At 41.9% G+C, this 19,316-nt stretch overlaps 1 protein-coding gene across 3 annotated transcripts in view; it reads left to right on the forward strand.

Moving 5' to 3' along the window:
• DUS2 (dihydrouridine synthase 2) overlaps positions 1 to 19,316 on the forward strand; it is a 75,114-nt gene that overhangs the window by 12,620 nt on the left and 43,178 nt on the right. For 2 of the 3 annotated variants that reach the window (XM_090064009.1, XM_090064011.1), the window contains 4 exons: positions 2,650 to 2,789; positions 9,098 to 9,143; positions 15,739 to 15,830; positions 17,360 to 17,403. In XM_090064009.1, the coding sequence (XP_089920135.1) occupies positions 2,650 to 2,789; positions 9,098 to 9,143; positions 15,739 to 15,830; positions 17,360 to 17,403 (322 nt within the window). The remainder of the gene's footprint in view (positions 1 to 2,649; positions 2,790 to 9,097; positions 9,144 to 15,738; positions 15,831 to 17,359; positions 17,404 to 19,316) is intronic. The other variant, XM_090064012.1, reaches the window with a different exon arrangement.

The following is a 19,316-nucleotide window of genomic DNA, read 5'->3' on the forward strand; positions in this document are numbered from 1 at the left end:
AAAACTCCTTATTAATTGTAACATATACTTGATAGTGGATTCTATTTTAATATCATAACATTTTCAGTATGACTTTCATTTGAACTCTTATAGCATGCCTGAAAATGTGTGGGTCCAATTGAGCTACAGAGTAGAAGTAGAAAGTTTAGTCGCTTAATTTAAAATCAGATTGTATGGCTTGAAGAAAGGAAGGGGTGATAATTTTCCAAAAGCCCTGATATTTGGCCATTTGGTTTCTGATGAGCACTTGACCATGTGTTAATGAGCACCTACAAAACACTTCTTAAATAAGCTTTAAGAAAGTACATTCTGCAAGCTTTGGACACTTCTGTGTCTTTCTTACCATAGCAAACACATATTTAAGAAAAATAAAATGAACACTGCTTGTATGCAGAATGCCTTGCTGTATGGTAGAGGTGAAAAATTCTGAAATCTTGAACTCTAACCTTTCTAACTTTAGATACTTTATCATGGCCAATTTAACACCCATGAATCACTGGAGATTAAGAACCTGTAGATCGAGGCAGGCAATTATTTTGGGCGGAGGACTGCTTAATGAGGTTTGAGCTATTGAAGGCTGCATTGATAGCTCCAACCCTTGACAGGTGCCCTGCCCTGTGGCTGCTATCTTGCGACTGGGCATCCCACTCCTAACCCCAGACATTTGTCACCAGAAGTCCCTCCCCTTGCCCCTGGAAAACTCCTTTTGGGAGGGGGGAGTTGCCATCTTAGAACCAGAAAAAAAACAAAGTATACACTAAAAGTCATATACCTACTATAACATTTTAATTTTATTACAAAATGTATTTTTGTCATGATTTGTGTTTGTGTACTGTATACAGAGGTGATTGCATAATAATTAAAAAATAAATTCTTAGCCCTATATATTGTGTTGGGGGGGGGTGAATGGTGGGGTGTGGAAGGGGGGCTTTGTGAGGGGGTGTGGCTGTGCGTGGGGGGCATAGGGTATGTTGGGCTTTGTGTGGCATTTGTGGGGTCTGAGTGTGTGGCTCTGGAACACATTGGTCTCTGAAACGCATTGTCCTCTCCTGCAGCCAATGCAGGTGAGAGAGGGTATGTGTGTGTGGGCGGGGCTTGTGGGGTGTGATGGAGGGTAGGAGGGATGTGGGGACCCAGCTCCCATGGCGCAGCAGCAGGTGAGGGCGGTGGTGCCTGGCTCTGGCCAGCGCTGCACATTGCAGCAAGGAGCACAGCCCCTACTGGGCCATTTGTTTCCCTGGCATTCCCCACAATTGTGGGGCACAGGAGGGAAGCCCCAGGCACTGGAGTCAGCTGCTTTCCTTGCCCCTCCCCCCACTGCAGCTGCTGCCCCCGCTGTCTGCCAGAGCTGTGTGTCATGGCGGGGGTAGGGGGAGTGTGGGAGGGGCTCCCATACTCCACCCCCCTCACACCCATATGCTGCCCACCTGAGCTCTGTGCGCCTGCCACCCCCCTTGGTGAGGCCTCCGCACTGCAGCCAACCCCAGCCCCATGCTCCTGCCCAGCTACAGTCCTGCCCCCAGCCTCCCTGCTTGCTGCCAGGAGGAAGCTGGATGTTGGGGGAGCCTGCCACAGCAGCCTCACCTCGTGTTAACAGAGCTGGCCCTTTTGTCGGCGAGGGTGGGAGTGAGGCATAATAAGATACGTGGGGTTAGGTGTAGGTGCCTCGCTCCCACCCTCACCGGCAGAGGGGCTGGGTGGGACACAATTCACTGGGGGGAGCTGTGGACTGGATGAAAGTGCCAGGCAGGCCGGATGTGGACCACAGGCTGTATTTTGCCCACCCCTGCTTCAGATCCACAGACCTCTGTTGACTGATGTGACAGCAGTTGCTGCTGTTTGCCAAGTAACTGACAATAGTAGTAGGTTCCAACCTTGTACACAAAGCAGCTCTAAAGCTGTTTGAGACATTTCACTTAAGGAACTAGTTTACTGGTCGACAAGGAAGTAATAGTGAGACTTAGGGACCTTGGGTTCCATTTCAGGCTTTGGATAGGAGTGTATTTTGGTGGTCTCATACTCTTCTGTTCCATCTTTACCCAATCCTAGACAAAGAGGTGTCAACCCTTATCAAGCTTGAAGTCTCTGTTCCCTGGTTTCAAAGTATAGAATTTTGAAAAATTTCCACTTGAAGAGTTAGTGCTGGGCAATCTTAGATTGCCATATACCATAGATGATGGTGTAATTATTGTAATTCTGTAATTATTTCAGGAGAGAGATTTTTCAGATAAGTTACTAAGTGATGATGTTGTTTACTTGCAGTATTTGTATGCTGTGTTTATACTTTTGGGACAAGTTGTTTTATCTTGATTTATTATGAAGACTTTTGAGTAATATACAATAGTTTTTCTAAGGCTGGGAGTGAAATTGTGTGCATTTCTCAGACAGATGGTTTGTAAAAGCCACTATGCTCTGTGCAGTTAAATACTAGGGGGGAAAAAAACTCATGAGAAGGTGAGATTACTCACTTTAAATCAGGTTTCTCTGAAAAAGAAAGGTGTCCCAATAACTTTAACTTTTCATACTAAACTGCAGATAAATTCCTGAATTCTGAATAGGGAAAAGTCTTGATTCTTCATGTCCATTGGATAGAAGGGGAAAAAAGTTAAATTCTACTTTTTTTTTTACTTGTTCTGTTTTCTATTTCAGGCCATATAATAGAAATGATTGTGAAAACAACACCACTCTGTTTCAGAGGAAAGAATATTTTGGCTCCAATGGTTCGAGTTGGAACATTACCAATGCGTCTTTTGGCTCTCGATTACGGTGCTGATATTGTGTACTGTGAGGTATGGAAGGCTGAATTGATGGAGCAGGCTCTCTTTTTTCATGATGTGGAGACAAACTGAACAAAACTGGTGTGTTACTCCATAGTCATGTCCTCCTATGGCAAAGAGTTCAATAGTTACTTTATGCTCTTCACTTTCACACATTAAAATGTTAAAGGGAATTAATGACTCAGGTTATTTGGAGAAATAGTCTTATTTTGTTGCTATTTACATGCTGCTCAGGTTGGTCATGACAAAACGATCACTTTTGTCAGGTTGTGAAATAAAATATTGTGGTTTTAGTTAATTTATTCGAGACTTACAGATAAAGCCATAGCTGCTACCAGTATGTCTACATTTTACACCTGTTGGCATTACTTACTGGTAACCTCTGTTTATGGGATATAATTTCATAACACCTCCATTAACTTCCACCTAATAAAAACTTTTCTTAATGGAAAAGAATTATTCCCCTTTTAGAGGTGAGAAACAGAGACAAATTAAGGCAGTTACTCAAGGCCATACTGAAAACCTGTTGTGGAGTTGGGAGTTAACCCCAGATCTGGGGTCCAGGCCATTTTTCCCTTCTAAGGAAAGGTGCTGAATCAGTTCTTTTGCTAAAAAAGTAGCATCTAATGAGAGCTCCAGGACACACTATCATTTTTCTGGTGAAAAGGCTTATGTCACTCTCCAGGACAGTATGATGATCCAGAAAGTTATTAAAAAGAAAGAGAGGGAGAAAGGGGACTCCCTTTGCATTGACATCTTAGTAAGAGAATTAGTCTCCTGGCCTAGAGATCACTTTTACCTTCAAGCTTCATAATTACCATAGGATGTTTCATCAATGGATCACTGATCTGGGCTGCTGTTTCCCAAAGGGAGCCCAGTCCTTAATTCCTAGTGTCCAACTAGCATGTGAATTTTTGTTCCCAAGCTTGCCTTTTTAAAAGTGTTTGGTAGATTGTCCTTGAACATGACCTTGGTAAGGTCAGAAAAGGAGTGGTTCTGTGAAAAATGAGCTCTTGCTGATTTATGTGCGTGTCTGTTCTTTATATTTTTTTCTGCAAATGTTCATTTTTGGTGTGTAGTTCCTTTTTAATTTCACCTATGTAATTACAGTTTAGTACATTGAATCAGGTGTATCACATTTTGGGAAAGGCATATGTAGGATTTATAGATTCTGATGGATTTATTGTGGGGTATGTTATTTATAGCATTGGAAATGCTACTACAGTTTAAACATCTATTGTTAATAAAGAGTGGTGTCCCACTTGATGAATCAGGCAATCTTAGGGGGTTGTTTGAAAGCCTGGATTGGAAGGGTCTGGGATTAAACCTCTCAAGGTCTGATCTTTGTTGAGTATAGGCTGTAGTTGTTTGATGGTTCTTCTAATTAGTTCTAGTATGGGATAGTAGTTGACAACCAGGGGTGTGCAGCCACAGGGGTGGGGGAAAGGGGCATTTGTTGTATTGTGGCAGGTTACTCTTGAATGTATTTGGGTATTTAAAGATACAGCTTGTTTTTCTACTGGAGTGTTCTTGTTATATATAGGCAGATTTTAGATTGGCTAGGTGAACATCATGAGCATTCTTCTCAGAGCTGACATGGTGGTAGCTGAGGGCCTATCTGTAGATTACATCTTTTGTGGTATGTTTTGGGATGATGGCAGGTCTCATGGATATAAGTATGGTGGTCTGGGGAGTTTTTGGAGCTGGTGGCTATAGACCACCATCTTGGATGTGGATTCTAGTGTCTAGAAAGTTAATGTTAGTGTAGAAATATTCCTGATAAAGTTTGATCAAGAGGTGATATTTGTTACACCTGTGGTGGAAGTTGGTAAGTGAGTCTGTGTGTTCAGTCCAGATTATGAAAATACATATATAGTAACTGTATGGATGAAACTAAACAGCAACTAAACACCAGAATGAACTGTCACAGAAAAAATATAAAGGACAGAGAGAGGCATGTTTGTAGGAGCACATTTTTCACAGAACAGCCACTTCCTTTCTGACTTCACTCTCATCATGCTCAAGGGAAATCTACAAAACACCTTTAAAAGTTGAGCTTGGTAACAAGAATTTGTAAACTGGCTAGACAATAGGAACCAAGGACTAAACATTCATGACATACTATGATCTACTTGATTCCTGATTTTTTCCTATACTTTACAGGTGATAATGACCCTGCTCCCTTTTGAGAGGTCTTGATTTCCCAGCAATCTACCTTCTCCTCCTCTACTAAATGTTTGTCTACTGCCTCTGGGAATTTTTCCCCCAGCCAATTTCACAGCTCTGTCTGCTGTTCTTAACAATCTGCTGTGCTTGCTTTCTTCCTCAGACATGAAGAAAATACCATGCATTCAAAACCTTGTCTGACTATCGCAACTATGCAGTTGGTTTCATAAAAGATATCCCCCCAAAAATCTTTGCCTTTATCATTCTAGTGCTTCTGATGATGCCTGAATACCTTAACTGAAAGAGGAAAAAAAAGGCCACAGAACAAAACACATAAAACAAAGCCTTATCAAATGCTGGATGTTTCTTAGGTCCTGTGTAGGTTAACTCAGATCTGCTTTTTAATTGCTTGTCTGGGAACAGAATGTCATCATAATCCTAGAATCTTGGTCACAGAGATTGCCAGTCAAAAACCATAAGTTGTAAGAACTGTCAGATCTGCAAAATAGAAGTGCTTAATGAGAATTAAGAGGCTTATGTTAGTGAGCAGCGATATGGTAACTGATAACGCAATGTGTAACTAAAGCTGGGAGCAGGGGTACCAGCTCCTGAAAGTTACCAAGAGATTAGTACAGTGGTGTTACTCTGAATATACCTGGAGTATGGTGATACACTGACCATTTGTTTTACTATTATGAACCATATGGTTATGCCAGATCCCCCCCCCACCTTCCAGTTTGATCCCAGAGAAGCAGGTCTTCAAGAAATGCCGTAACTTGCATACTGCATCAGGCAATAGGATACTAATACTAATACTAAGATGGCTGTAAGTACTCCTACAGCTAAATATGTTGTGTCTATTTTGCCACCCTCCCTGGCATTCCCATTAAGTGTAGAGCTCTGCCTCTTTAAAAACTGCTTTTTTCCATCTTCCTTTCCTATTCCACAGTGCTGATATTGATGGAAAAATGCATCAGATTATGGTTTAAGACAGCATTTGACATTGATTAATTTTAGCAGATAAGATCAAGCAGATCAATCATTACCTTAAGCATGTATTTAATCAGCTGAATTCAAGTGGCCATTACACTTGGTGCTTCCTGGAGTTTAGGATCTTGGATGTAATAAAATACTGAAGGACCAAAGAAAATGAGTTATGAGAATTAAGGGGTAGATATAGTGCAGCTGGTAGCAGTATTTCTCCATGGCAACAGTAGCCTGAACAATAGAAATATGCATTCTTCCAGAAGGAAGTTGGAAAAAGAACAACAATGATGTTAATGAGATTTTTTTTTTAGTAAAGAAGAAACCAGCTCCTCTGTGCTTCCTAAGTACCAGTGGCTTTCTATAATTTAAAATTTGGTAGTAGGAAAGTCATAGGAATTAATTCTATTAGAAGTGTAGTAAAAGTTACAGCACTTTTGTTTTAACTCCTTATTTGAGGGTCTCAGTTATGAGAAGAGAAGTGTAGATAAAACAGGTGGCCATTTTTGGAGTAATTGTTTATAATTAATATGCTTAGAAACTGTCAAACCTGCTACAGCCCCAAAATATTGGGCTCCAGCAAGTGATAACACAAGGAATTTTAGAAAGAGATTCTTATACAGGTTCCCCTTGATTTATGTGGTACATGCATTCCCAGAGAATGACACACAATTCAAATTCGCATAAATTGAAGCCACTTTATAATGTAACAAGTAGGGATAGGTTCCCATGGCAGTGATGGAGTGAGGCTGGGACTAGGGAAGGGATGGGGGGAGGGGTGCTGCTCCCAGGCCTACACAAGGGAGCAAAGGAGAGGGAACTATCAGTGGGGTGGGGGGACACCTCTTGCTGCTCTGTGTCCCCCAGGAGGGCTGGGGGGCTGTGCTGGGCTCTTCCCAGGGGGTGCATATCCCTGGACCTGCATACGGGAGGAAAGCAGGCTGCTGCTTGTCTGCACTCACCCCCGCCCCTGCTGCAGCGAGCATGTGATACTACCTGACTGCACCAAAGCATGACACAGCCCAGGAGCTGGGGTGTGAGGGGACAGGCAGAGCCCAGTGCGTCTCAACAGGTACAGGCAGCTGGTACCAGCCGCTCCAGGGGCTGGGGTGAGTGGGGCCCTGGCCCCACAGCCCTTTCTCCTACCCCCACAGAATTATCTGCGGGGGTGGGGAGGGGTGGTGGGCACCTATTTCTATCACATAAGAGCGAACTTACCTAGCATATAAAGAATTATGGGTCTAAAAATGCTCATCACATAAGAGCAAATTTGCATATACAGAACCCACATAAATTGAGAGAAACCTGTAGTAGAAACAGCCTTATAAACAGTCACACACACAAATGTCAACAGAACTGAGTGAATTAGTCAAGTTGGTGCTAACCTGGTTTGCTGCATGTAGTACAGAACGTGTGATTTTTTTTTTTACTTGGGGCCAGACAGAAATTCTTTTATGGTGAAAGAAAAAGGCAGGATATATTTGTGCCATATACTAACTCAGTAGTTCTCAACTGGAATGCCACAAAAACCTGCCAGGGGTACCTGGTGGCAGCAGCATTTATCTCCAGCTCAACTGTCCTACATGTCTGTTTTCAGGAGGCATATCAGAGCCAAATCAGGAAGAGCTTTAGCAGGAGTGGCACATGTGCCAGCTGTAGCTAGTCTATAAGGTGCAAATCTACCTTGCCTTTTGCCTGACTTCAGAGTAACACACTAACTACATATATATTTTACAATGAAGACATCCATACTCATTTATTGTCACTGCTTGAATTAATACTTGGAGTTAGCCCAACTCATTTAGAAGTGTGACACTGCTAAACATACCAGGAGTAGTTTAGCAGTAGAGCATATAGACACACATATATTTGGAGCCATTTCAAAAGGGCTGCAGCTGTTACATTTTAATCGTTATGTGTGGACAAGCTGAGAATGATACAGAGGTCACTGGTTATTTTTGTTGCATCATAGGAACTATAGAATTTTGTCGTGGAATGGAAATGTGCATTGTGCTATGCCAGCCATTCAAGAACTTGCTTCCCTGAGTGCAGAAAAAGCTGGAGAAGCTGGTATACTGGTGTCCCAGTGTGCCCTGCAGTAGTTCTTGTCTCTGGGAATTCCTGAGGACAGCCAGTCTTGGAGTACAGCACTGGTCAGCCAGAGACTCGCCGCCACCCACCACTTGCACTGGGACAGGACTACACAACCCTATTTGTTGGTCCCTATTTTCTCCCAGGCACTCTCTCCAAGTCCAGAATAGATCTGCACCCTATGGGCTCCCATTCCAGCAGAGGCTGGAGCAGCAGTACATGCTTTTACTGTCCAGGATAAGAGTCATGGCTTTCCATTGCCTCTGCTGACTGCTCTTGGGGTCAGGGAGTAGTGCATTCAGGGATAATGGAGGACATGCCCATGCCCTGTTACACTCTGTGTAACAGGTCAAATGTCAGAAGTGTTGGATACTCCACACCACAAAAGTTTCTATTTCAGCCAGCAACTTGTAGTAGATTTGCTATTTTTATCTCAGGACAAATTAATTTAATCCTACAGTTTGCCATGCGAAATTTGCACATAGACCATGACAGATGTAACATCTGCCAAGGCCCAAATGTAGTAAAGCTACTCCAACTTTTAACAATGGATAAAACAGTGTTAAGGTTGAAGTGGTTTTGCTGCGTTTGTATTTGTCCTGGCTGGTCAGTGCATAACAATTTAAATGAAATGGCTCCAACTGTACGTGAGTCCATGCCTAAAAGAATGTTTATTTCAGCTGTTAACAGGTTGTGCTAGCTAGACCTAGCCCCTCCCCTCCCTTCTTGGACAGAGCAACCAAAGTGTACGATTCAGTAGGATTTGGCTAACTGCAGTGAAAACAGGGTATGCACTTGGTGCAAACATATCAGATGTAGCCTCCTTTTTTAAAGGAATTGTAATAGGATGATGAATACCCATTAATTCCTGTAGTAAACTTGAGTGCAACCCCTTTCTGTTTTAAGTGAAAAACGGTGACTTTTTTTCCAAGTCATATATATTTTACTCTGCTTACACCATTTTTCAAAAGCAGATCCATTTAGTTCAAAGGACCAAATCATATTTACTCTGTTTTGATGGATTCTTATTTGTTCAGTTTTTCCACTTCTTTACATATATTTTTGGTTTTTGTTCTTAGGAGCTGATCGACATAAAGATGCTGCAGTGCAAGAGGGTTGTAAATGGTAAGGACATTACTTTTTTAATACCTTTCAAAAACTCTTTCTTCAGGAAAGAATAAAGAATGCATCATTATCTTATCTGGTTGGTAGCCAGGAATGCCAGAGCAATGGGATACTGACATCCATTGCTACTCATTCCAATTGCTAAGTGATGGAGCATTGCTGATCCAAGTTGTCTATGGGGTACTTCCTTTTAAATGCTGTTGTTCTTCAGGTTCTTCCTTGTTACTGGTTGTTGCCCTGCAGGTGCCCAGATTTGTTTTTCCTCTCTTAAAACGCTTCATTAACTTAACCAGCACCTTCTTAGGCTGACTGCGTTTTTGTTGGGGGCTGGTATATTAACATAAACAGCTCAGTTTGTGCTGTAGAGTCTAACAGAGTTCTGTACCGTCCCATTTCTTTCATAGGCTTTGTCATCTTCTCAAAGTGTAGTCCATAGTAAAGCAAAACCCAACTTAGGGGTCCAAATAACAGTTTTATTACACAGACAACATGCTACACAGCCCCATGAAGTTATTGGTACATGCGCACACGCACGCACGCGTGCACACACACACTGACAGCAGGAGAAAGAGACTCAGTGGAAGGGCTGGAGTCCAGGTAGGGAAGAGAAGCAGAGTCCAAGTCCTTGGTTGAAGAGGGGGTGATAGCTACCTATCCAGGCTGGAAAGGGGTCCTTGTCCAGAGTGGGGTTGCTAGCAGGGCCTCTGGGTGGATAGGTGGTGTGGCATGGTGCTGGTCCAGATGGAGAGGGCATCCCACTGCCCCTTTTTATAGGGGCAGACCTTGTGTGACCCTAGTGACAGGAGGCATGCCCAGGCAAGGGTCAGCTCCTGGTGTACTTAACATGTGCACTCCATGCAGAGATATGCAGTTTCGAATGTCTGTAATGGTGGGGTGCAATGGTAGAGTTGCTGGTTCTGCAAGGTCTTTTGTCTTTCAAATGCTGGGTTCTTGTCTCTGTTCCTGGGTGAGGTCCATGGTTCCTGAATGAATCAATGCGAGGTGATGGCTTAGTCGTTACAGGCCATTCAGTAGAGACCTGCTACCATTGTATTTCAGTCTTTCCCAATCACTCTCATTCATCCAGGAACCAATTTACACGGGAGGGGTACCTGACTCATACAGTTGCAACGTAGGGGGTGCCCGGGCAGAGGATACAAGATGGAGACTTTACATACAAAATGGAAATTTTGACATTAGTTTGGCTCAATTACAAACACAGGCCTAAACCATACAATAGCCATATGAAACAATAAAAATCAATATGAAAATGATAATAATACAATATACAACAGTACGAATCAATACAAACCTAATAATAATACAGTATAAAACAGTGGCTATCCAAAACCAAAAACTACCAAAATAAAAATGTTAAAGCTTATTCTAAGTCTGAGCTCACTTATACTTGTCTATAGGGAATAGAGGGAGAGAGAAAGAAAAACCAGAAATAATTGGGGAAGGAAAGGGAATGCATATCTAGTGTGTGTGTGTGTGTGTGTGTGTGTATATAGAAAGAAAAACTGGGGGTTTTAGTACAGAATGACTGATTGGTCACAGGTGGTGTAAGTTTTACAGGTCAGGCTAGTACTGGCCTTGTGGCCCTAAATGGATCAAGCCCCTCTCACTCTCCTACAGAGGAATAAACTGACTTTGAAAGACAATTAATTTCATTAAATGTTATTCATAATTACTTAAAGTACTAAAGCTTGAAGAATAAGGTCTACTTTGCTTTTAACAATTTAAATGTTAGGTAAAATATTAGAAAACTTCATTTTCTTCTTTAAGAATGGTCTATATACCGTTTTTACTCGACTTGACATCCCCAATTAGATTATATGGAAAATGCATAAAGTTGTTGTAATTTTCCAGGTATAGAATCTGATTATTGGAGCTTGGCCTTTAATTTGTCCCCCTCCCATTGCTACAGTAAGGAAAACAAATCTGGAGGGATCAGATGGCTCCCTTTTCTGCTGCCCTACCTCTTCCCCCTGCAGCTCCTCCCTTTTTCCCTCCTCCCCCCCTTACTGTCTGACCCTGCTATCCCAGAGCACATGGAAGTGAGGAACAGATTTGAAAACAGTGACCTTGAAATAAAACATGCCTGTAGTAATTTGCATATAGGCCTATAGGCAACTTAATATGGGTACCCATAGACTTAGTTCATCCAGAGTTGATGCATTTTACCTTTTTTGAAACTGCTGCAAGTTTTAGCACAGATATTCCATAAATACACTTTTAAGCAGCATTTTGGTCCCTGCTTATATAATTTGTGCTCTTTAAGCAGGTCCTTGTGAAAGATTTGCTCTCATATCCTGGCAGCTTTACGAGGTAGCAAGTCCACAGGCAATGTGATTTCTCTTGCCCTTATGATGTCTCTTGCCCTTACCACCTCCCGTATTTTGTGATCGTTAACCAGGGTCACTAGAGTCATGTCATGCAGTTTGTATTTTTTCCAGAAACATTTCAGTACCTCATAGAACCATGGGGACACCAGGGTCCACAAGCTCCCATAGGTCATGTGTACTCCTGCCACTGCTGGAGCAGCTGCCTTGCAAAATACAGGGAAGTGAGCTGTTTCAGATTGTGCCCCTTTTGCCTTGTGTAAACCTGGCTTGTACTTGGCCCAGAGGAAGAGTAGAATGTCTGGTATTTCTCTGCCTCTGGACCATTTTGCTTTGTACAGTTTGGTCCTTGCTACTTTCTCCCATGTAGCGTTTCAAAAGAAAATACACATGGCTCTCTGGAGTCTGCGAATGACTTGCTCTGAGTGAGGGAAGACTGGGGTGGTATATAGGAGCATTGACAGCAGCACCACCTCCATCAGGAACATGTGCATCCCTGTTGAGAGGCAGTATGAGTGCCATAGTTCCAGCCTCTGTTTGGCTTTGAACTCCACCGTTTCCCATGCTCTCTGTCCTGTCAGCTGTGACAAACTCCACCTCAAGGATCTTTACCCCCTCGCAGGGGGACGGATACCCCTGGGGCGACGGGTCCCTGAAATTGCCCAGGACTAGTCAGGTGCTTTTGCTCACATTGAGCTTGGCCCCTGCTGCTGCACTGTATACCTGGGTGTGTTCTAGTGCACTTTCCATCATCACAGGTAATTTGCATTATCACAGAGCTCAGAGACAGACACCTTACCAGATAAGAAATGCCTGCCCAGAAGAGTATTCATCTATTGACTCCTCTGTGAATTCCTATGAAATATGAACTTTCATTTCTACCCAGGAGAACTTTTGCAATCTGTTCTTCAACGCCTGATGAAGGGTGTTTGTGCCCAAAAGCTTGCAATTAAAGATTTTTTTTGCAAAAATCTAGTTGGTCTAATAAAAGATATCACCTTTACCATGAGTCCTGACTGCTTGAATGAAGCCTTTTTGAAGGAAAGCTCTTCCTTTCTTAAGCCATCAGAATTAGTGACTTATGCTTTTATTTGTTGACCAGTTCTGTTGAAAACACATGAGGAACAGGTGTGCAAAGTAAAGGTTGCAAATAAACCAATGTATTTTTACTTGCAATTTATGATTTATCATTTTAACTAACAATCATCATTTTGCACGATCACTCGATGCATTTAATTTTATTAACTGCATAGTGTGCCTTTTATCTTTATATAGCCAAATTCCGTAGTAATGAATGAGCTTTCTACTCAATAACCTAACTGAGATAAATCTAGTAAACTGTACCACCTATGCTAATTTGATTTTCTGATTAAGATCAAGGATATTAAAGCTCATAGTCTTTAGCCTGGAAGCAAGTAGCTAAACTATGTCATGAAACAAGTACTAAAGCACCTTTGCTAATAAACTTACAGCAAGAAATTATTACCATTAATGTAGTAGGTTAAAGGGACATTCAGTGCCTATAATTTTTAAAATTGGAGCTCTCTTGTCTCTGTCCTTTTTATCAGGCTTAAAACAGAACCAGTCTATGTACTATTTTAAGGTTCATATTTTTTGTGACTTTCACAAGAAAGTAGCTGTACAATCCAAGAAGGCCCATATTTAACTAATGTGGAATCATATAGCAAACTGGGTTGTGATTTGGGTTCTTCTAAATGTTTATGCTCTTGTACAGGGGTTCTTAACTCCTGACACATGGGCCATATCCATCATGCAGGACTCTCTGTGGGTCAGAATATTTGGCAGTGCAGAAGTGATGTCAGCACTTGCTGCTTGCCTGCTGCCAAATTTACAGACTTGTGGGGAGCCCCATGGGCAGGATAATGTAGCCCTGCGTGATACTGGGCATGCTGGGCCAGGTGGAGGCGGTGTGGGACCCAGTTCTAACACACAGGGCTGGGCTGGGCAGGGGCAGTATGGCATTGGGTCCAGTCTGGGTGCATGGAGATGGGGAGACTGTGCGGACGGGAGGAAGTCAATTTAAGGGCCCAATCTTGGCAAGGCAGCGCAGGGTCAAATCTGGCCCACCGACTGGCCCCCTGCTGTTCACCTAGCCCTTGGGGCCAAAAAGTAGAGCACCACCAGCCTAGTAGCAAGTCACTGAAAAGAAATGAAATGCTTAACAAGGTATATGGCAACATTTAGGTTTCAGTGTCTTCATTTAAAGTAGTGACTTTAACTTTTGTGTGATGCCTGTTACATTAACAAGTGTTGCATCACTGTAAAAGTTAAGCAACAAGTACTGGAGTGAAAAGATTGAAAATTTGGAGCAGGAACAAGATAGATCATAAGTCTTAATGCACATCTGTGGAACTGTGTTGCATAAATTACTATGGAATTATCTGTGATACATTAAAAGTTTGATTGAGGAAGCTTTCTGATTTTTTTAAAAGCAGAATAAGTTTGAGTCTTAAATTATGCACTGAAATGAAATTCACCCGTGTGGAAGATGTATGCAAGGGTCAAAGCACTTCTTCTGCCTTTGTACTTGGTCTTAAATAACTTGAAAATATTGGTACTTCAGTCCTAACAGTATTGCCTGAATATGGTAATCCTGTTTTCTAAGGAGTTTCTGTTAGTAATGTGTCCTTTGATGACTACTATTCACATTTTGCTGAAAGAGAGCAAATACGTTCATTTGTTTTTCCAGATATTTGTCTTTCACTTGTATTTTAATAAACTGTCACTGGGTTGTTCTAGGTGTCAGCTAATCGTGCAAAGATCACTCCTGCCTAATATTATTTAACATTCCAGCTAATCCTTGAGGTCAGTTTACAGTTTTCTTATATTTGCTGGAAAAATCATTGTTTTCCAGCACGTTCTATCATCACTTTAACTATAAGCAGTTTCATTTTTGTGCTTCTGCAAGTTCTCATAGAGCCATTTTCTTCTATGATTTCATTTTCATCTCTATACCAGCCAGTCCTCAGATGCATCTCAGAAACCTTTGCGCTACTTTTTATGACAACCAGCACAGTGCTGCTGGCATCTGAGGACAATTTGTGAATGGTTAAGGGAAATAGGAAGAAGAGGCTTGGCTACTCTGAAAATCAGCAGTGACTTTTTGTATTTCATGGTAAGGTTGGTCCGTGGGTAGACTTTAAAGGAAGGGTCCCCCTCAGGATCTGTGCTTTACCTTCCACTTTGCATTTAAATAGATGTAAATACATTCCAGTGTTTCCACGGTAGCTGTAATAGTTTCCCTCTAAACAAGACAGACAGACAGTAAGCCTTCAAGCCATTTAAAGGTTTACAGACCAAAATCAGTACACTATCTTAAACCTGCTTAGGTAACCGCGGCGGAAACAGTACTCAAGACAGCTGTCAGTGTCTTTCTTCCATTGGTAAGAACACACTAGCTGATAGCCTGCATCCACTTAAAAATCCTGGTTGGCTTAGAGAGCACTACGGTAGTATACAATTGCACAAAATGCAGAGGCAAGAAACAAAAAAAATCTTTACCCTGCTGTTGCCCTTGGAAGATTTTAGCATTAACTGATAGTGTAAAAGATTTGCTCTAGCCACTTAGGGAAAATATTTCCTTTGTAATTAGTTTTCTTCATTTGCTTTCATTAACAAGTGTGTTCTTTAATATAAATAACAGCTTACTATATCAAACTCACAAAATAGGAAATTTAGAATTAAAGTTTATTTTACTCTTCAATGTTTTTACTTGCTCTTCAGTTTTTAACACTTTTGATTCACAAGTGAGTGAAAGATGGGAGACTGACTCTGACAATTGTAGATTTATATATATAGAATTTTAAGTCTAGTTTATTTCACATGTATAGCTCAGCTCTGCATTGTTTCTCTGCTGTGAACTCCCATCAGTTCCTAACAGGGATGTGGGTTGGCTTTTAACTGTTTGATTAGACCTGGATAGATTTTTGTGAGCCTTCTGTAACATTTTTGGAACTTTAATCTATTCATGTTAGCTTCAGAAGTGAATATTTTATTCAGGAGAACTTACTACTTATTCTAAAAAAAAATAGAGAAGAATATTTTTTTCAGTCAGAACTCACTTTATAAGCTTTTAAGGTCTGACGTTGACATCTACATCTTCTGAAGTTTCTTAGTAGAATCTACTTTATATGTACTGTGAGTTTTTTAACTGCTTCATGTGGCTGTTGTGTAGTTATATTTGTTGGGTTTTTTCTCCCATGTCTGTGTGTTTCTCCTATATCATGCAGATATACTTGGCACAGTGGACTTTGTAGCTCCTAATGAAAGAGTTGTTTTCAGGACTTGTGAGAGAGAAAGAGACAGTGTTGTCTTTCAAATGGTAAGAAACAAACAGCAGTTACCTTGCTAATATCAAAACTTAATTTGTCCATCACTATATTATTTAAGTATGTCTACATTAAACTCTGTGTTGGGGGTTAGCAGGTCCCAGGTTTTTCAGCTGGGGTTTAAGGTTTTTGGAAAGTAATGCTGATTGTGTTATATACAACTAGTTTAGAAATCATGCAAACAGCGTGCTATATTAATACGTTTTCTACAGGAGAGGTGGCACCATTTGGAGAGATATGACAGTTACTGGTTTAGTTATGCCTGCTTATACCTGATTACAGTAGTGCTCTATATTTGTGCCTGCTACTTCCAAAATGTAGAAAAGATGCAGCCCCTTGCCCAAATAGTTTACAAACAAGGTTCAAACTAAACACAGGAAGGAATGAAGTGGATGAAGTTTGCAGCATTATGATAAGGCCATTGCCACACATTATTACACTTAACACATGATTTGCCAGTTAGTGATATCTTAAATTGTAACCCAGCCACATGGTAATCAATTAATGGCATCATAAAACAAGGAATAAGCCACAAATGTATTCTACAAAAAAATGTGTAATAACTTTGTGGGTGGTTCCTATTACTCTATTAATTGAGCATGTGGCCAGGCGCACCCCCGTGGCTGACAGCCCTGTCAGCTGATCCCAACCATCAGATCACACTAGGCTCCCCCTGTACCAGCAGTAAGGTGTGATGGGCTCTGATGTTCAATCCCGTAATCATGCTTCCTGCCAAGTACATGTAGCATGGCAGGAAGCACAGTTGTATGGATTGCACATCCAATCCCATCACACCTTCGTGTCTAGCAGGGGCTCAAGTGTCTTAGTTTAGGCCAGTGATTCTCAACCATGGTGCATTGGCATCCTGGTGTGCCTTGAGATCCTTTTAAGGGTGTTGTAGGGTGCTATGTAGTAGTAACTGTTAGGTTTACAAATGTGATTCACATGATAAATCAAGAGATTTCAAAGAGTCATCTTTAATGTCAAAAACATTCTGGTCTGTTGTGGGCTGTCTGAGTTCTTTGTAACAGAAGAATAGCTCTATTCTTCTGTACTCAAAAAAAACAGTGAAAAGCAAGAGCTGGCGTTTTCTGAGGGGTATCTTGAATCCGTAAAGGCTGTGAACCACTAGTTTAGGCACATATAAGCATCAGGATGTTTCAGATAAAAAAAAAAAAGCCTATGTGAGGAAAACGTGATTTCAATAAATTTAAAAATACTTCTGATAATTAGCTTGAAATGAACATTCGGTTTTATAACATGCAGTTCAATATTTCTGTTAGATTTTAGGTTCTAATACTACAAAGATAGTATGCTTAAGTTTTGTACTGGAGCTCAGTAATTCAGTTATGCTTTTAACTGGCTTTTTTGCTGTATACTAATTGATTGTACTGTCATATTATAAATATACATACTCTAAAGTGTATGTAAAATGTGTATACTGTCTTCACTTGTACAGAGTATTTCTGTTCACTTGATTCTGTATTACAGTATTGATGAGTATAACCTTCTTACCCCAAAGGGATCAGCAGATGCTGCGAGAGCCTTGGCTGTAGCTAAGCTCGTGTAAGTACTTATGCTAACGTAATTTCTCCCCCTCTGACCTACTTGAAAACTAATTTGGTTAATAATTTTATCTATAAATTTTACTTTATAGTTTTATCTGAATGTAGTTGTCATTTGAAACCAAACTTGTGGTACAGTCAAATACATTTTTCCCCCCGGTTTCTTTTTCATTCTTCCTACCCCATTCATTGGCTTTTCAAGATTGAAAACATATTTTTAGAGATCAGAATTAATGTGTGCATGGCTAGGAGAGCCCCTGGAGTAAGGAGTGTATTAAAAAACTGAATCAAGGTGCAGCTGTTTTTACCATCTGAAAAAATCAGTGGTGGTTGGGTATGAACTGGTTGCAGTCCTGTAGCTATTTGGAATAAAGACTTTTTTTCAAGACAGTAGCTGCTTAAACAACTAATTAATGCTTGGACTGATGGCCCTTCACTATTATACTAGGCATGCCCAGTCTCTGTTTCCAGTGTTATTTTCTATGGCAGGGGTCAGCACCATTTTGCTATCAGATTGTAAATTTCTGCCCCTGGAAAGTTCAAGATGTTTGCAGACACCTGGCCCCTCTGCAGTAAGAGTAAGCACAGGCAGGAGAGAGCAGCAGAGATGTCCCTTCGCAGCACCCTCCTCTGCAGCCAAGTGGCTCTGTGCAGCGGCGTGCCTCCCAATCTTCATGCTGCAGCAGGCTGGGTCACACCTTCCTAGGCTACGTCCAGCCTGAAGGCTGTAGGTTGCCACCCTCTAGTCTGTGGGTTCTGGGCACCTGCTAAAAAAAAAAAAAAGAGTATGTTTTAAAGACTTATTTTAAGAGATAGGAAGGGGGAAAAAGGTAGGGGGGTTGCGCTGTATGTTAGGGAACAGTATACCAGTTCTGCCTTCCAAATGGGACCAGAGGAAGGCTTAACTGAGACCCTGTGGGTCAAACTTCAAGGAGGGCGGGGGGAGAGGGATCTGGTGGTAGGGGTTTACTACAGGCCACCACATCAGGAGGAAGAGCTGGATCTGGAATTCTCCAGGCAGCTGGGGGAGGCCATGTGCAAAGGATGCTGTGGTCATGGGTGATATGAATTACCCTGACGTCAACTGGAAAGAGCAGGCAGCTAGGTCTAGCCACTCATGAAGGTTCCTGATGTGCGTACAGGACCTACACCTTGTGCAGGAGGTACTTGTCCCCACTAGGGGAAATGCCATACTGGATCTGGTGTTAGCCTCTGGGGATGACCTGGTGGGGAGGTGCTAGTATAAGGGAGGCTAGGGGACAGTGATCATGAAATGATCCAGTTTGCTATTCAGAGAAAAGTAGGGAGGGTAACTAGCACAGCACAAATGCTTGACTTTAGGAAAGCCAACTTCAATATGCTCAGGGCAGTAGTCAGGGAGGCACTCAGAGCCCAGGGTGTAGCTAGTATGGGGGTCCAGGAAAGGTGGTTCTTCCTCAAGGAGGCTATCCTTGGAGCGCAGCAGGATGCAATTCCTGTGCTCAGGAAGGCAGGAAAAGGGTCCAAGAAAACTTCATGGTTGAGCGTGGATATCCAGGCTGCCTGAGGGCAAAGAAAAAAGCATACTGGCGGTGGAAGCAGGGGGCAGGGACAAAGGAGGAGTACACCTCCCTGATCCGTGCTTGTAGGGATTTGGTGAAGAAGGCTAAAGCAGCACTAGAGCTTAGATTAGCTTCTGGGATTAAGGATAACAAAAAATCCTTTTTCAAGTATATAGGTAGCAAGAAGTCGTCCCAGGGTAACATTGGACCCCTACGAGGCAGGGCAGGGCAGTGGGTGACGGACGCACGAGAGAAGGCAGAACTCTTCAACAAGTTCTTTGCCTCTGTGTTCCTGTCTGCTGACAATGAGGTGCTCTTGGGCGATAGCGTAGAGAGGCCCAGGAAGGATGCGAGTCCCCCGACTGTTAGTTCA

Source organism: Crocodylus siamensis, chromosome 9, assembly GCF_052110815.1.
Source record: "Crocodylus siamensis isolate JL-2025a chromosome 9, ASM5211081v1, whole genome shotgun sequence".
NCBI classification, from domain to species: domain Eukaryota; kingdom Metazoa; phylum Chordata; order Crocodylia; family Crocodylidae; genus Crocodylus; species Crocodylus siamensis.